At 33.5% G+C, this 17970-nt stretch overlaps 1 protein-coding gene across 1 annotated transcript in view; it reads left to right on the forward strand.

The window, feature by feature from the left end:
* RSRC1 (arginine and serine rich coiled-coil 1) overlaps nt 1-17970 on the forward strand; it is a 570594-nt gene that overhangs the window by 309405 nt on the left and 243219 nt on the right. Inside the window, exon 6 of the mRNA XM_077160882.1 lies at nt 4658-4694. Coding sequence (XP_077016997.1) covers nt 4658-4694 — 37 coding nt within the window. The remainder of the gene's footprint in view (nt 1-4657; nt 4695-17970) is intronic.

A 17970-nucleotide genomic window follows, 5' to 3' on the forward strand; every position in this document is an offset into this window, starting at 1 on the left:
CTTCCATGTATGTAAGTGACAACTTCTGGATCTATTGTATCATTTACTAGAATAGAATGTGCTCTTTCCTTTTGATTTTTATTTTTGTTATGGGAACAGGGCTTAAATGTGTTTTGTCCTATTAAAATTGTCACCCCAGCTTTCTTTTGGCTCATATTTGTCTGGGTACTTATTTTTCTATCTCTTTATTTCAGATCTTCTGAATCCTTTTGTTTTATACGTGGCTTGTAAAAAACACATTGTTGAATTTCCTTTATTACCCAATCTGAAAATCTTTTGATCAATGACTTTATCGCTTTTACATTAATGTAATTTTCATTGTAAGATTTAGTGTTATAGCTGCTATGCCCTACCTGCCCACCTCCTCTACTACCACCACCTGCCTTCCCACACCCCTCCCCCCGCCACCTTCTTCTTTGCTTTTTGGCTGGGTAGACTCTTCCACTGCTTCAATAGCACAAATTTTAAAATATACACTTCTGACATAAAATGCTCTCCAGACCCCTGGTCATAATCTAAAGCTTATAAATATATAAATATATATTTTATAATCCCTAAACAAAACAGAAGTTCTTAAATATCTTATCACTACCCTGATCTTTCTCCTCAGATTTTGCCTGCCTTCCCTCACCTAACCCTGACAATGTTAATATTCTCTTGCATTTGAGTTTCAGATGGTTATGAATGAACTTCATTTAGTTTTCTTTTAAGTCACTGATTGCTCAGATTATAGTATTTCTTACTTGCCTTATTTTGTTGCTTCTTGCATTTATTTCTATTCTTATGCAGTATATTCCTCAGGACTTTAAAGAATGTTTTTGTGTTGAGAATTTTCTGAGACATTGTGTGCTGGGAATTTCTTTATTTTCTTCCTTTTATTTCAGTAATTATTAGCTGTATTTAAATTGTAAGTTCATAGTTCCTTTCCTTTAGCACTTCATCTTGGAAATTATTACACCATCATCTTTTTGTATCCAGTGTTGCTGTTGAGAAGTCTGATGTCATTGTTATTTTTCTGTTATTGAGGGGTCTCATTTTTCTTTCTGGAAGCTTTTAGACTTCTCTCTTAATCTACAATAGTATTAAGTGTCCTTATACTATGTTTTCGGAGGATTCTTCCTTAACCAGTTCACTGTTCTATGTGTCCCTTCAATCTGAGATGTTAATATTTTTATATCTGGGAAATTTTTGTCATTATTTCTTCAAATATTTCTTCCCTTCCATTTTATCTTTTCTCTCCTTCTAGAGTTCCCATAATATTAGATGTTAACACTTCTATTCCTGCTCTTAGTTTTTCTTGTTCGTTCTATCTTTTCATCCCTTCACTATGCCTTCTGGGAAAGTTCATAAATATGTATTCATATTCATGTTTCTAAAAATCTTCCTTTATCTCTGAAGATGTTATTATGCTTAATTTATATTCCCATTCTATCTATTATTTTTCCTCTGGATGAATTTGTTCTATTTGTTGTTTTTTCTGTTCCTCTGCCTACATATGTCAGAGATTTAAAATTTTTCCTTGTGGCTCATCTTTTATTTCCCCCACATCATTCTGCTTCTGTGGCCCTAATTCCAGTCTGAGGGGATTGGTAAAAGCCTAGCCTCTAGCTTGTGTTCCTCCAGGTTAAGTCAAGAAAGAAATTTGAAAGCCTCTTAGTTCCAGTCTGGCCTCAACCATTTTTCCCATTGTGCCCTCCTCCTCCCTAAAACACAATGCAAAAAATAAAATAAAATAAGTCAGAACAACTACCTACACAGACACTACTCCTAATACTGTTGTCCCAGCCAGCCACTCCCTGTTGCAATTGGTTTGTTTGTTGTTTGTTGTTGAGATATGGTGGAGCTGGGTAGAACTACTCAGAGACCTGAGTTGGTTGCTACTCATTGTCCACCCAAGTTTGAGCTCATAGCCACCAGGTACCAGACCCTTGTTAATTGAATACATACTGCTATTTGGGCATAGTGTTGGGTGCTGGAGTTCAAAAATAAAAAATTTGCAATCCATGCTCTCAAGGAGTTTTCATTTTATGGTGTTAATGGGAAAGTAAATAAGAATTTATAATAAAATCTGTTAAATTCTAGGATATAGGCATGCCCAGAGTGGTAAGGAACACATGGGAATTCATTTGTGGGAAGGGAGAAGGTAGTTCATAGAAAATTTCCCAGTGGAGGTAAGATTTAGGTTGACTCCTGAAGAGTGGGTTTTTGTTAATGAGGTGAAGAGGATTAGAGGAGGCTTGGAGAAAAGAGGCATTTCAGGTAAAAGGAGCAAGTTGTTCAAAGGTGAGCAAAGCCAGAGTAGCAGTTTGGCATGGTTGTTGCTGTCACTTTCCACCTGATAGTAGTTTTGGCAAGATAGTAGTGAGAATAGGTAAGCTGGAGTGTGATAGCATATTGTAATTTTAGGAAGGCATTAATATAAGCAAGTTTACATTTTAGAAAGATCTTGCTGTATTTTGATAAACAAAGTTTAGTATCAGTGATTGAGAACCAGGAGTCAGTGCTGAGGAAGACCTACTTTTTAAAATGTTTTATGCTATGTTTTTATTTTATTTTATGTTTGTGGTTACTTTTTTTAAAATTAGAGAAGTTGTGTATTTACAAAACAATCATGCATAAAATATACCACCCTCGTATTAGCACCTTGCCTTGGTGTGATATATTTGGTACAATCGATGAAAGCACCGTTCTATACAATACTATTATAGTATATATATTATAATAGTATAGTATAGAACTATAATTATAGTCCATAGTTTAACTTAGGGTTCACTGTTTGTATTATGTGCAGTTCCATGGATTTTTTTAAAGAATGTATTTCAGTAACATATGCACAACCTAAAATTTCTCCTTTTAAACACATTCGATTATATAAATTCAGTGCTTTTCATGATGTTCACAATATTGTACAACCATCACCACCCTGTTATCAGAAACTTTTCAGCAGTGAGGTCTAGCCCCTGGCTTAGTTTGCTGGTGCCAGAAAGGAAGACTTACTTTATAATTAAAATTTTTTTTCTTTATTAGAGAAGTTGTGGGTTTACAGGAAGTCTTACTTTTATTTCATGTGTTTATTCTACAGTTCAAATGTTTCAATCTTTGCATTATTCTTTTTTGTCTAAATTTGAAATTACACAAATAACTATATTAATACATTCTCCTTGCAAAAACTTAAAACATCCATTTGATTTCCAGCTCCAATAAGTGCATTCATTTTATAATATTAAAAAACTTGAAAGTAATTCTTTTTGTAGATGTAAGCTTTCTCTTACATCTTGTTGTAATTTATTCCTGTCATTTGTTATTAGGACTCTACCCAGAGAATGAGTTTCAGAAACCCTCAAATTTCTAACTATTGAATATATGATATTGCTGGAAGCAGAAAGTAGAAAAGAAAATGTCAAAAGATGAGGGCCACTCAGTAGAAGTGAGAATTTAGTCCCAGTGGGCCTGATTGAGTAGTGAGAGCAGAGCTTGGAAGTCACAACTGTAGTGTTCAAGCAGTACAGCAAAGGAGATATTTGGAAAAACAGCCTAGCAGGGAAAAGCAAGTGGAAAAACATTCGTCTATGCAAGGGAAAAATAGAAAACTAAAAGAAAGAGGAAAGAAACAAAGCTGGATCCTTTAGAGAAAGAAAGATGAGTGGGAAGAAGAGTAAACTTCATGAATGCAGTAGTAATGTTGGTTGCTGAGGGTTTTTACAATGTGGTAAAATTATAATTTCTTGTTAAAAAAGATAATAAGATTTGGAATTTTTTGATTCTACTAAAATGCTACTTAGTCAATCAATGAGGAAAGTTAGGCTATTTGTCACTAATAAATCAGCATAGAATGCAATTAGAGAACCAATTCAACTATTTCCCCCATTTCACTAAATGTACATTTAAATTATCTTTGCTATTTGTGCAAATACTAGTATTTTTAGTTTTATCAGCAGTCTTGCTTACAGTGAAAAGCAATAAACTAGATACTTAAAATATATCATATTTGATGTTTGTGTTTTCTTTAGTGATGTTTTGTTTTTTAATATTCAACAATCTTAGGTCCTGATTTTAGGGTGTATTAAGTTTATAAAATTAATGTCAGGAAAAATTTTAAGATTTAAATATTTGCTATATACTCTCAAGCGTTCTTTGTGAGCATACCATTTATATAAAAATGCAATCTTTGACAGATGGCTAGAGGGAGGGATATTTGATAAGGCAAACATAGTAAAATGTCAATTGTAGAATCTAGGTGATAGATGAGTAGTCACCATATTTTTTAAAACCTTTTTACATATTTGAGCATTTTCATATTAAATGTTGGAAAGAACATATTCTCTCATTAAAAAGTTAGTGTGAAATAAAGAGATATTATGTGAATAGTAAAATGTAATAATTGACTCCTTTTTCTCCATTGACTTTGAAAAATCTGAAACAGTCATTCTATTAGTAGAATACCAATTTTAATGTTAATATTAAATATATATATAAATATGTATAACTTATTTGTTTCCTTTTGATTAAACTGTTTTGTCTTCAAAAGCATTATTATTATGGGTATTAGTAAAAATATATGAAAATATTATGTGTTTATAAAACATTTTTGAGGTAAATATAAATTATAGCAAACAACAGTTTGGCAAATATTTAGAATTGTTATTCTCTATTTTAGGGAACCTGGAAGCATCAAAGCTGGATTAGAACATCTGGTAAGTTCTAATTTTCTCTTGAACATTTGCATCATCTTTGATATCTGCATTCTAAATGAATGCTTTTGAATGAGCTTTGACTACCTTGTATTGAGAAAGTCAACCATTTCCCAAAGGGTCAGCTTACTGTTATTATGTGAAGGCACTTACATTTTCATTTATCTTATCATTTCAAGGGAATTTTAAATTTTTTTAAATTACTTTTTTTTTTTGATGTGGAGATGAAATAAAATGGATGACACTCCTTGGATTGATGATTGCTTTAATTATAAGCAAAAATTGTTTGGTGTAGAATTTTTGGCATATCTTGAACTGACAGAAACAAGCTTGTGTTTTAAGAAAAACACAATCAAATATTGCATGCATAAATATGGTATGTTTTAGCAATTTAACAGCTTTGAAAGAAGTGCACAGCTTTGTTTTTTCTGATATCTTTTTTTTTTTTTTATGAATAATGCAGTCACTTAAACTCCATTCTGGTTTAGAATATAAAATAATCGAGATACAAAATACTTAGTTTAAGTAAACATTTTTGAAGCAAAAGTAAAATTCAAACTGATTTAACATTAAATTCTTTCTACTGATTAAAAAAAATTGGAAAAACTGTGGTATTTTAACAGGTCTGAAATTTATTGAGCTCACCATGTTGAGTGTTCATTACAGCATTAAGTAGTTCATTTAAACAGAGCATTATAAAATCATGCTCTGGTTTCTGGTCAAATCCAAATGCTGAATAATTAATGGTAGAGATTCTTTTTTGTAAATACAATCTAAGTACTTTTTTAATGCAAGGTTTCCTTCATATATCATACTGTAGCTTTGTTAACTATTTATGTGCTTTTTTCTGCTTCCATAAAAGCAAACTAGAGCAAAGAAGCAACTTCATTTAAACTTATTATAGTTTTAGAGTTGGAAGGGAATGAAGGTTTTCCTTTCAATAGGAAGTGGAAACCGAGGAAACCTAGGTGTTTAACAATGATCCAAACAATTCATCAATCAGTTATTAAAAATCCAGATGTAATAGCCTAGTTAGAAAATTTAAACTGTGTATTTGTTAGGATTAGAAGGAAAAAAAATCTCATGCTCATCTCAAAATGTGTCTCCTGAACTCCTGTATAACACTCCCTAGTGGTTTACAGGTATGTGTTTAGAATATATGGCTGTCAGAATAGAAATGTTAATCTAAAATATTCCATTCCAGTATTAATTGGGGGTTTATAACATGGAAAGATAGCTAGCATAGTGCCAAAACAGTTGTCTTTATATTTTTCTTTTGAATTCTTTTTACAGAAATTTTGTATTCTTTTATCCCTCAGTAATAATATGTTTGATTTTTTTTCTTTTTACTTTAAATTTCATATATGTATTTTTTACACTTGCTAGTAGGGTCTCATTTTCATTGACTATTTCACTTATTTTTGCTGGGGGTTTCTCAGAGCAGGTGGTGCTCCAGACTTACCCTTCCCACTTTAACAAGAGTAGTTCCACTTTTAGTTATTTTGCAGAATAAATAAAACTTTCTTATAAGGTTTCATCTGAAAAAAAGTTCTCCACTAAAAAACTTTAAAACCTTTGATGACGCTTAGCCACAATTAAAGTCAAGAATAATTGTACATTAATTATTAGTCTTCTCTCTCTCTCTCTTCATTAGAGAGGTTGTGGGTTTACAAAACAATCATGCATAAAATACAGGATTCCATATACCACCCTATTATTAACACCTGGCATTGGTGTGGTACATTTGGTACAATTGATGAAAGCACAATTTTTATAATTGCACTATTAACTGTAATCCATGGTTTAACTTAAGGTTCACTGTGTTGTGCAGTTCCATGGATTTTTTTTTTTCTGACAGGGTATATAAATTCGTTTAATGAAAAGCTACTTTCATGTTGAAGCCTAGCCCCAAATATTCATGAGAGTTTACCAGATGAATCCAGTGTCAGTCAGGTGCTTTGAAAGAAGGCCCCCACCACAAATCATGCAATAGCTGACTGGTTTAAAGAAAAGAAAGGCTATTTAAGTTCCATGGATTTAAGAAAAAAATTTATTTCAGTACCATATATACAACCTAAAATTTCCCCCTTTAACCGCATTCAAATATGTAATTTAGTGCTCTTATTTATGTTTACGCTATTGTGCTCCCATCACCACCATCCATTACCAAAATTGTTTGATCAGTCCAATAGAAACTCTGTACATTGTAAGCCTTAATTTCCTATTCCCTGCACCTGCATGTCCCCTGACAGCCTATATTCTAGATTCTGACTTTTCAAATTTGCTAATTCTGGTTATTTCATATCAGTGAGGTAATATAATATTTGGTCTCTGGCTTATTTGACACAACACAACGTCTTCAGTATTCATCCATGTTGTCTCATGTATCAGAACTTTGTTCCTTTTTATGGCCGAGTAATAATTTTATTGTATCTATATACTACATTTTATTCATCCATTCATCAGTTAATGATCACTTGGGTTGGTTCCATCTTTTGAAAGCTGTGAATAATGCCACTATGAAAAGTGGTGTGCAAGTATCTGTTCAAGTCCCTGCTTTCAGTTCTTTTCCGCACATACCTAGAAGTGGGGTTTCTGGGTCATAAGGTAATTCTGTACTTACCTTTCTAAGGAACTGTCAATCTGTCTTATACAGCAGCTGCACTATTTTATTTTCCCACCAGCAATGAATGAGTGTTCCTATTTTCCTACATCTTCTCCTGCACTTGTAATTTTCTGTTTTTTTAAATAGTAGCCATTCTAGTGAATATGAAATGGTATCTCTTTGTGGTTTTGATTCACATTTCCCTAATGACTAATAAGTTTGTTGGAATTTTGATTGGGATTGTGCTGATATTTGCAGAAATACTGCTTTGGGTAGACTTGACATTTTAACCATATTTAGTCTTGCAATCCATGAACTTGGAATGTCTTCTATTTATTTAGTTCTTTTAAAATTTCTTTTAGCAATGTTTTGTCGTTTTCCGTGTACAGGTCCTTTACATGCTTTGTTAGATTTATTCCTAAATATTTGGTTATTAAAGTTGCTATTGCAAATGGAAATTTTTTCTTTATTTCTTCTTCTGTTTGTTCAATTATAGTGTATAGAAACATTATAGTGATTTGTAGAATCACTTGGATACCATCATTTTGCTGAATTCATTTATTAGCTCTAGAAATTTTGTTCTGGATTTTTCAGAATTTTCTATATATAGGATCATGCCATCTGCAAATTGGAAAAGTTTTGCTTCTTCCTTTCCGAAGTGGATACTGTTTATTTCTTTTTCTTACCTGGTTATTCTGGCCTGAACTTCCAGTACAATGTCAGATATAGTGGTGACAATAGGCATCCTTGTCTTTTTCTCCTGCTGTTAGAGGGTAAGCTTTTAGTCTCTCACCATTAAATATGATGTTAGTTGTAGGTTTCTATTTTTTAAGTCATTATAGATAGTTTTTGTGTTTCTAAGAATTTGTGTGTTTCATCTAGGTTATCTAATTTGTTGATATATAGTTGTTCATAGTATCCTTTTATATCCCTTTTATTTCAGTGGGGTCATTAGTAATATTTCCTTTTATATTTCTGATTTTAGTCATTTGTGCCCTTTCCTTGTTTTTTTCAAAGAACCAATTTGATCTTGTTGATTTTCTCTCTCTTTTTTAATTCTCTATTTCCTTTATCTCCATGCTAATCTTTTTATTTCCTTCCTTCTGTTAACTTTGTGTTTACTTTGTTCTTCTTTTTATAGTTCCCCCAGTTTTGAAGTTAAAAATAAACTTCTTTTATTTAATGTATGAATTTAATTCTTTTTAATGTATGAATTTAAAGCTACAAATTTCCCTCTCGGCATTGCCGTTGCTGCATCCTTAAATGTTGGCATGTTATATTTTCATTTTTGTTAGCTTCAGTGTATTTCCTAATTTCCTTTGTGATTTTTAACCCATAGGTTGTTTTAGAGTACCTTGTTTAATTTCTACTTTTACTTGTATTATTGATTTCTGGCTTCATTCATTTGTGGTCAGAGAAAACACATTACATTACTTCAATATTTTTTAATGTATTGAGAGTTATTTTGTGACCTAAGGTATGGTCTGTCTTGGAGAATGATCCATGTGCACTCAAAAAGAAAATGTATTCTGTTGTTGGTTGAAGTGTTCCATATACATCTGTTAGGTCTAGTTGGTTTAGAGTATTGTTGAAAGTATTGTGTATCCTTATGATGTTTTTTTCTAGATGTTTTATCTGGTTTTGAAAATGGCATATTAAAGGCTCCTTGACGTCAGTAACCATTTTTCGTGCAGTTATCTAGTTCAAGAAATTTAATGTTGATATAAAGATTACTGTCTATATCCCAATTGTTTCATAATCCCAAGAATGTGCTTTTGGGCCCTTTCTCCTCCTGTCCAGATACGCGTATTGCATTTAATGGTCATTGTCTCTTTAGTTGCGCATTCTTTTTTTTTTTTTTTTAAATCGTGGAAACACATATGCAGCGTAAACTTTCCCATCTCAGCCACTTCCAAGCTTACCAGTCAGTGGGATTACTCATATTATACTGTTGTAGTACCTTCTCCACCCTTCCATTACTAAGATTTTCCCATCTCCCCAAACAGAAACCCTATACCCATTATACAATAACTCCCCATTAACTTTGACCCTTGCTTCTGACAACCTGTACTCTACTTTTCCATTTCTTTGAGCTTGCATATTCTCCAGTATTTTTTTGATAGTTATCAGGGAACTTAAATTTAATATCCTAAACCCATAACACTCTCTTCTGCTTAGATACCAACTTAACTTAAATGGCATTCACCAATTATGTTCCTATACTCTTTCTTCCCCCCACCTTTTCTTAGTTTTTGCCACAAATTTCATGACATATAAGTCCAAACCAATGCTTTGTCATTAGGTTTTATGTGTTTGCCTTTTAAAACTTGTAGAAAGAAAAAAGTGGCATTACAAGCCAACATACAATAGGATTGGCACTTATATTTACCCATGTTGTTATTGTTACCTTTAACAGAGATCCTTATTTCTTCTTATCACTTTGATATTTTGTTTGGTGTCCTTTCCTTTTGCTTGCAGAACTCAAATTAGTGTCTCTTGTAGAGCCAGTACACTGATGATAACTCCCTCAGCTTTTGTTTATCTGGGAACATCTTAATCTCTTTCTCATTTTTCAAAGACTATTTTGTTGGATATAGAATTCCTATTTAGCAGTTTTTTTCTGTGGTTATTTTAAATATGTCATCTCACTGCTTACTTGCCTCCATGGGTTTTGATTGGAAATTGTCATTTAATAATTTTTGAGGTTTTTTTTGTGTATGATATTTTATTTATCTCTCTTGTATCTTTCAGAATTCTCTATCTTTGGCATTTAACAGTTTGCTTGTAATTTGTTTTGGCGGGGATTTATCCTGTATGGTTTCATAGTTTGGTTGGATGTGCTTGTTCACATCCTCTGTTAAATTTGTGAAATTTTCAACCATTATTTCATTGAATATTCTCTTTGCCCCTTTTTGTCTTTCTTTTCCTTCTGTGATTCCCACAATGTGTATGTTACTATGCTTGTGTCCTACAGGTTTCTTAGGCTCTGTTCACTTTTCTTCATTCTTTCTTCTTTCTGCTTCTTAGATTGGATGATTTCAATTATCCTGTCTTCATGATGAAGGATTCTTTTTTTCTACCAACTCCAATCAACTGTGGAACCTCTCTAGGGATTTTTAAATTTCTGTTGCTGTGGTCTTTATCTGTTTGGTTCCTTTTCATAATTTCCATGTCTATATTGATATTCTCTTTGTGTTCATCTGTCGTTTTCCTGATTTTCTTTAGTTCTTTGCCCATGTTTTCCTTTAGCTCTTTGAGCATATTTAGGACTATTTTTTTAAGTCTATGTTATGTTTCAGGTCCAGTTCTCCTCATTGCTGGTCTCTAATTTTTTTTTTTTTTTTTTTTTTTTTTTTGCATAGGCAGGCACCGGAAATCGAACCCAGGTCTCTGGCATGGCAAGCAGAAACTCTGCCTACTGAGCCACCGTGGCCCGCCCTGGTCTCTAATGTTTTAATCCTCTCATTTGTTTGGGCCATCACTTCTTGTTTCCTTGTATGTTTTGTACTTTTTTGTTGAAACGTGGACATTTTGATATTTTAATGTGTTATTAACTGGAACTTAAACTCTGAGCTATCTGTTCTTGAAGTTTCTATCTAGCTATTGTTATGACTGAGCTTTCCTTGACTTCCAGGTACTAACAAAATATATATATACATACATACATATGTACATACATACATCTTTCCCATTCTTTGCAGATTGATTCATGTTAGAGCTGTTCTTCAGTGCTTATCTATATGATTAGTTTAAAAATAGCTCCAGGCCAAGATCTTGACAATGCATGTGTGACCTTAGGATTTCCCTTGTTTATCTAGATGCAAATGTCCCTTCTTCCCTAGGAAACATTTTTCCCCATGGTCCTGGGCTCTGCCATGTATATTCTACAGCCAGCAATCCCTTGCCCCAGGTAGCCACTTGGCTGCTTTCTTCGTCTGTAGTAATGCTCTATGATCTGCCTTCTATACGTAGTTCAAGTTCTGGAACAGTAAGTCCTTCAGGCCACCACCAGACAGATTGGAGCAGACATGCTTTCTCTCAGTACGTGCCTGAGTACTGCTCTTGTCTCTTTGAGACTAGAAACAGGGATGTTCACTCAGAACAGTGGCTGGTTCAGTGCTGAGCCAGTGAAGGGCTGGTAGAGGAGCCAACCGTGTGTCAAGAGATCTTACTACTTTTAAGTAGCATTTTCTTGATTTAATGCTCACCTTGTTACTTTAACTGTTTTCAGGAGCTTTGAGAAAGATGTTTTTGCCAGTTCTTGCTGTTTGAGCAGAGCTTTTGTGAGTGGATAGAGCCCTCCAGCATCTTACTTTGCCATTTGATTGGGGCTGACTGCTCTCCAGATTTTTTCCCAATACTATATTATTTTCATAAACTTTTTCACTAACCATCATGTGCATGTATCTTTTCTTGATATAATCTTTGGAGGTCATTACTCCATTGCCCCTTGGTGATTTTTGCCTGATGGTTGCAAAATGGAAATTTTTACAGCTCTGTTACTCCTGCCACATTTAGCAGTCAGCATTCTACTATAAGAAAGAACCAAACTTCTTTTTCATTTTATTTATCTATTTATTATGAACAAGGACTCATGGATTCTTATTTTAGTAGAAGGGTTATTATCACTTACTCTCCTTATTTATTTTGATACTCAAGTTTTCCAGATTTTCCCAATGAATATCCTTTTAAGATGGCTTCTTGGTCTTTTTGACATGCCCCCATGTTATTTTTAAGCACTTCCTTACCTGCTGGCACAAGTTGTTCAGGCTGTTCTGTACACTTCTTGTCCCCATCCATGGGAACCCCTGAATCAGATATTTCTTCAAATTACCATGTTTCTTTTTTGAGGGAAATGATATTTAGAATTCAAGACCTGGATATGTGATCTCTGGCACCAGGCTTGTTCCCTTACCCTTATAGATAATTTGATTTTGTTGCCCTAAGGCATTGAGGACTTTTTTTTTTTTCCATGTTCATTAATCTAGTTTCACTAGGGTAATTCTCAAGAGTGGATTGCTTTTCGTTAATTTTTCCAGGTACGCACTGGCTCTTTTCATATGTATAAGTTTTCTCACTATCAGAAATAATTCTCTTAGATTATAATATTAAATATTTGTTCTGCTACTTTGTTTTGTTTTCCTCTTCAGGGACTCCAAATATATTTAGAGATTTCTTTACATATATTTGAATATATGTAAATAATTTAAAAAACTCTTTCAAATAAATGTATGTTTAATACTTGCTTTATCTTCTATTTCAGTCTCTTTCTCTCTAACCCTTTTTACTACTTTTTCTCATCTTTATCCTCTCAGTTGTTTTCCTGGTTTTATTTGATATTTTAATTAAATTTTCATTTAAATTTATTCTTCCATAAACATCTTGTAATTTTGTCTTTATTTTGATTTTTTTTCCTTCAATTTCTGATTTTTATTTTTGTATTCATGACTCCAGGTTTTCTTATCATTTGTCCAAATGATTCTTGTGCTTTGTAGTTGTTTGGGGGAGAAGAAATTTCATCTAATAAACTGTTTTGATTTTCAATTTCTGCTTTCTTCTTATAGTGGCTTTGTATGGAGGCAATTTTATTTTTTTTATCTTAGATATTTTGTGGACAGAGTTTCTAGTTCAAGGTTGCCCTCTTCTGCAGTATAGTGAAGTGCAGTTATTTTCATGGATAAATGGGGTTTAGGGTGGGCAGGAGGGTGTATATTAAGGGAACTATTAATATTTTTTGTTTCTCTTTAGCAGCTTCTTACTTTCTTCTTTCTCTTCATTGTCTTGTATTCTGTTTATCTGATTTTCTTCCAGAAATAGTGGTTCCTGAAGCTGCCTTTTCTGATTCCTACTCACTTTCAAACCTCTTCCTTCTATCAGTTTCTGTAATAACACCAAATCCTTATGCTTGTGTTCAATATTTTGGCTATTTAGTGTTACACTTTCTCTTTCTGGGGATAATTTTTGTCTGTATTTATATATGAACTCTTCTTCCTGCCCATGTTTTACAGAGTCTCTTAAGACTTAAACATACCCGCCCCCCCCACGCCCCCCCACTCTACATCCAAAGGTTTGCAGCCACTGGATGACCTCTTTTCTAATTTGGTGTATATTTCTTTGTTTACTTGTAAAGTGAAGTTTGTTAAATTATCTGTCTACAAGTAATGTTGCAGATGTGGGTCAAGTGTTGTGTTGTTTATTCTCCTTTTGATATTAAAGCATTTGGAAGGATGTGTGGGGAGATTTGGAGTCAGACAGCTGCCATCCTCAGTACTGGAAAGTTCCTTTCTGCAGGCGCTTAGAGTGCTCTGCTTGACCTCTATCCCCAGACTGTCAACATATTATAAAATTAAAATGTAAGTTTGCATAGCAATTTCTCCTTTTAAAATGAACTCCACATACAATGTCTTATTTAGGTTTTAAATGGTGCTTTGAGATATACAAATTGCTGTCTGTTAGATGAAGACAGGTGTCCAGATTATGTGGCTGGAATTATAAATACAAAATAGGGGCAAAAACATTGGTTTCCCCTCTACCCAGGATAGATTTTTTAGGATTGTTCTATTTACTGAATATATAACTTGCCAAATGTGACATAAACATTAGTACTAAAAAAGAACTTCTTTAAAATATAGAAGTGGATGAATATAGGGCTGTATGGTGCTGAATATTTGGTTAGTCATCATTTAATATTTTTCTAATATTGTTTGCTGAGAAATTCTTCTTCATAATTAATGTAAAAATTGAGTGAAATTAAAGAAAAGAGGTGGAGCCAGAGAATAGCAATAGATACGGATCAATCACAATTTTTCTTGAGGTAATTTTAGGGTCACATATACTTGTAACAAATAATACAGAGAGATCTCATCTACCCTTTACCTAGTTTTCCCCAAGGTAACATTTTTCAAAACTGTAGTACAGTATCATAACCAGGATATTGACATTGATACAATCCATCCATCTTAATTCATATTTCCCCAGTTTTATTTGTACTCATTTCTGTGTATGTATGAGTGTACGTTTTTAGTTCTGTTCAAGTTTATCACATCTTTAGATTTGGTTTTCACCACCACAGTCAAGACTGAACAGTTTCATCACATGAGGATCCTTCATGTATCTTCCCTTTTATAACCCCAGCGAATTCCCTCTCACCACCCTGGTCCCTAACCCTAATGCCCACTAATATGTCCTCCATTTCAAAAATGTTATATAAAGGAATCATTAAGTATGTAACCATTAGAGACTGACTTTGCTTATTCAACATGGTGTCTTTGATGTTTATCCAAGTTCCTGCATGTATCAAAATTTCATTCCTTTTTGTTTCTGAGTTAGTAGTATTCCATGGCATGTAGGTATCACAGTTTTTTAAACTAAAGAATAGAAACGCCTAGCTTTAAAAAGTCAGTATTGTGAGCTTTTGAATGGTAGAAACTTTGACTGAATTATTTCTTTGTCCTTTACATTTGTGATATCAGAAAATAGAAAGCAGATTAAAAATATTTTTCAAGTTAAACATAAAAAGCAAGAAGCAAGTCTATTAGATAAAGGGGTGGAATAAAATTAGAGAAAGGAAAGTATTGATTGGTTGTATAGACAGCTTTATTGTTTTGTGAATCACCTGGTTTGGGGTCTAATCAACATAAGCTTGTGTCTTCTGGGGGATCTTTAAAAGACATGCCCAGCTGCCGACTAGAAAGGGAGCCACTGAGTGGGTAAATCACACTCCCTTCTTTCAATCAGACCAGCTCTGTTTTTAAATATATTTTATATCTTTGGGTTCTATTAAGATTACCTTTGAATAAAGGAATCCACTGTTTTGAAAATATGAGTGGGACAATGGTTGAAAAATCTCTTCTCTAAAATCCTGTGGGCCCCCGACTCTTGTAAAGATGGAAAGAGAAGCAGGGGAGCCCAGGATTATTGCAGAAGATTCTCAGAGGAATATGCACATTCAACATTAGGCTGAATAAATACGACTCTTACATGTACCGCTGTTTTTAGAATGTATGATGCTACTCTTTTGAGCACCCAAAATGCAGATTCTTCTACTCTGGGTCTGGATAGGACTTGATATTCTGCATTTCAACAAGCTCCCACTTAATGCTAATACTGCTGGTTGAGAGAACACCAGAAAGGGAAATACACGAAAGGTGTTGACTTAAAAAGAGATATGCCAGATGAACAAGGCCTTCTGAGTCTAATGAAAGATCTGGAGTGGAAACAAGATGTACTCCATGTACTCACTGAGTATGAGTCTTCATTATGAATGATTAGTACGGCGTTCATAAACCCAGAGAAGGAGGGATGACTCCACAAGTTTATAGAGGGTTAAAAAAAAAAGTCATCCTCTCATACTGCAGGAGTGGTGGATAATTTTTTCTTTTCTTTTTTTTTGGTTTTAGACAATGAGTTGTATTTGTTCAGGGCTGCATTTAGACCTTAGGACAAATATCTCATTTAGCCTTAGGTAGAAAATTAAGTAAGCAATAATAAATCTTTTACTAGAAATTGTTACAAGTATTTACAACTTTAAATGGGGTTTGCTTTCTATTAATAGTTGAATGACAAAAGAACTCTGGAGCCATACCTGTGGGTTTTTCTCTCCACAGAGATCTCATTTATGTTTCTTATATTGTATAACATTTGAGAGTGATGACCTACTTGTCCTTGTGGTCAAGCAACACAGTCTGACCATTTTAAGTGTTGAAAAGCAACTGTTATTAATAGCTTGTTCAGCCCATCAGTGGTTTGTAAGAATATAGTTGCTGCTTACCAGAAATGTAGGCAGGCTTGTTGCTGTTACATACTCATCACAATCAAGCTCTTGTAAACAAGCCTTTTCCTCTCTGTTTTAGGCTATTGTGTATAGACTGTGCAAATCAAACTGCTATATTTCAGTGAACAGAATAATAGTTTTATTTAATGCAAGCATAAACACAGTTAATGTATTGCTGTCATACTTTTGAGGGTTCAGGTACAGTCCTCATGTCTGGATAACGATGAACTGGAAAATGCAAACAGAGGGTATGAACTCCATACTAAACTCATTTGTCTTTCCTCTGCCGCATTTTTATAATACCTCAGTTGTATTTTTATAATTCCCCACTATACTCTGGCAAACTGTTGACATTAATCCAAATGAATTTGAGGATATAGTTATCTCAGGATTCACAAACGTTACCCATATACTCTATAAATTTTTTAAACATTGATGAAAATATTTATTTACTTATAACAGCATTTAAGGTCATCAACATAATAAATCCCTCTCTCACCAGCATTTTTAATTTATTTTTCTTACCTGAGCCAATGTACATTTGAGGTTTAGGGTAAATGTGCATATAAAAAATCTTCAAACTCTAATCATGCGATAAAATAGCATGAAGTTTTTTTTTCCTTTCTGGAATACCAATTTCATGAATCTTTCTGTCTTTCCTTTTAATAGATGACTGTGTCTTATGGGTGTGTGTAAATTAAAATGTTTTTAATGTGGATTAAATGTTAACATCGTGTTACTGTCATGATATCTTAGTAGTTTACAGGTCTGTTTTTCTGGAGAACAGTTCACATTCTGGTTAGAAACTGTGCCATTGCCAGCAATCCATTTCTTGGAAACATTTTGATTAGTAACAAGTTTATTAAAAAATTGCTTCTGCAGTAAATGATTAATAAATATCAGTCATCCAAACAGCATGAACTTCAGCCCCTTCTCTGCCATCCCCCTACCTCCCCTGACTCCACCTCCCAAAGAAAAACTGTCCATTGCTTTGTTAAGAAAGAATTGTCTCCTGATAAAATGGTGCCAGCTGGCTTTAAAACAAAACAAAAATAGTAAAACAAGATGCCATGAATTTCCTGATGTTATTAGTAGTCTCAGATTTATTTTTGATTGAGATACAGTTTATTTTCTGACTTTGATGCACCTGTGCTTATTAAAACTGTTTAGAATAAAATGGAAAATATTCTTAGTTCATTAAAGTAACCCTACTAACATTAACCAAGGGTCTAAAAGTCAGACTACATGGAAACTACCAGAGCAACCGAATACTATGTATATATAGATATATACTTTGTGCTGTGGCTCAGGACACCGTAGGTTCTACTTCATTACCAGAATCGGCTTCAGAAAGTCACCAGACACCTGGCGATTATTTCAGGGCCTTTCTCAGGATCTAACTTCTGTAACTGTGGAGAGAGAATTAACAGAGATAACAGAGTTGCTTTCTACTTCACCGATCAAAGCATTAGGAGTTAAGGTGGAAAATGCCTTTGCTACAGTAGTATTTTTGGTCACACTCATTACCTTTTGCTACACGATTGAAGCATCTATATTTAACCTTAACATGTACGGCATGCTTATTTTAGCAGGAGCATAGGACAGAGTTAGGAGGCGTGGTTTCTCTGTGTGATTTCCAGCAAGGTGCACAACCTGTCTGTTTCACTTTTTTCATTTTTTCCCTGCTTACAGGATTGTTAGTGTGTGAAAATTCATCAACACATAAGATTTCCTTTAAGTGTATTATTATAGAGAAAAAAATATTAACTGTTCTAGTTATGTACGTAACTTTGGATTAATAAAAACAATATCTGAATTCTGATATACAGTGAGCTGTGAGAAAAATTTATCCTTTATCTGCTCATATCCTCTCCCTTTTTAATAATTATGTATATTTTAAA

Source organism: Tamandua tetradactyla, chromosome 5 (genome assembly GCF_023851605.1).
Source record: "Tamandua tetradactyla isolate mTamTet1 chromosome 5, mTamTet1.pri, whole genome shotgun sequence".
NCBI lineage: Eukaryota > Metazoa > Chordata > Mammalia > Pilosa > Myrmecophagidae > Tamandua > Tamandua tetradactyla.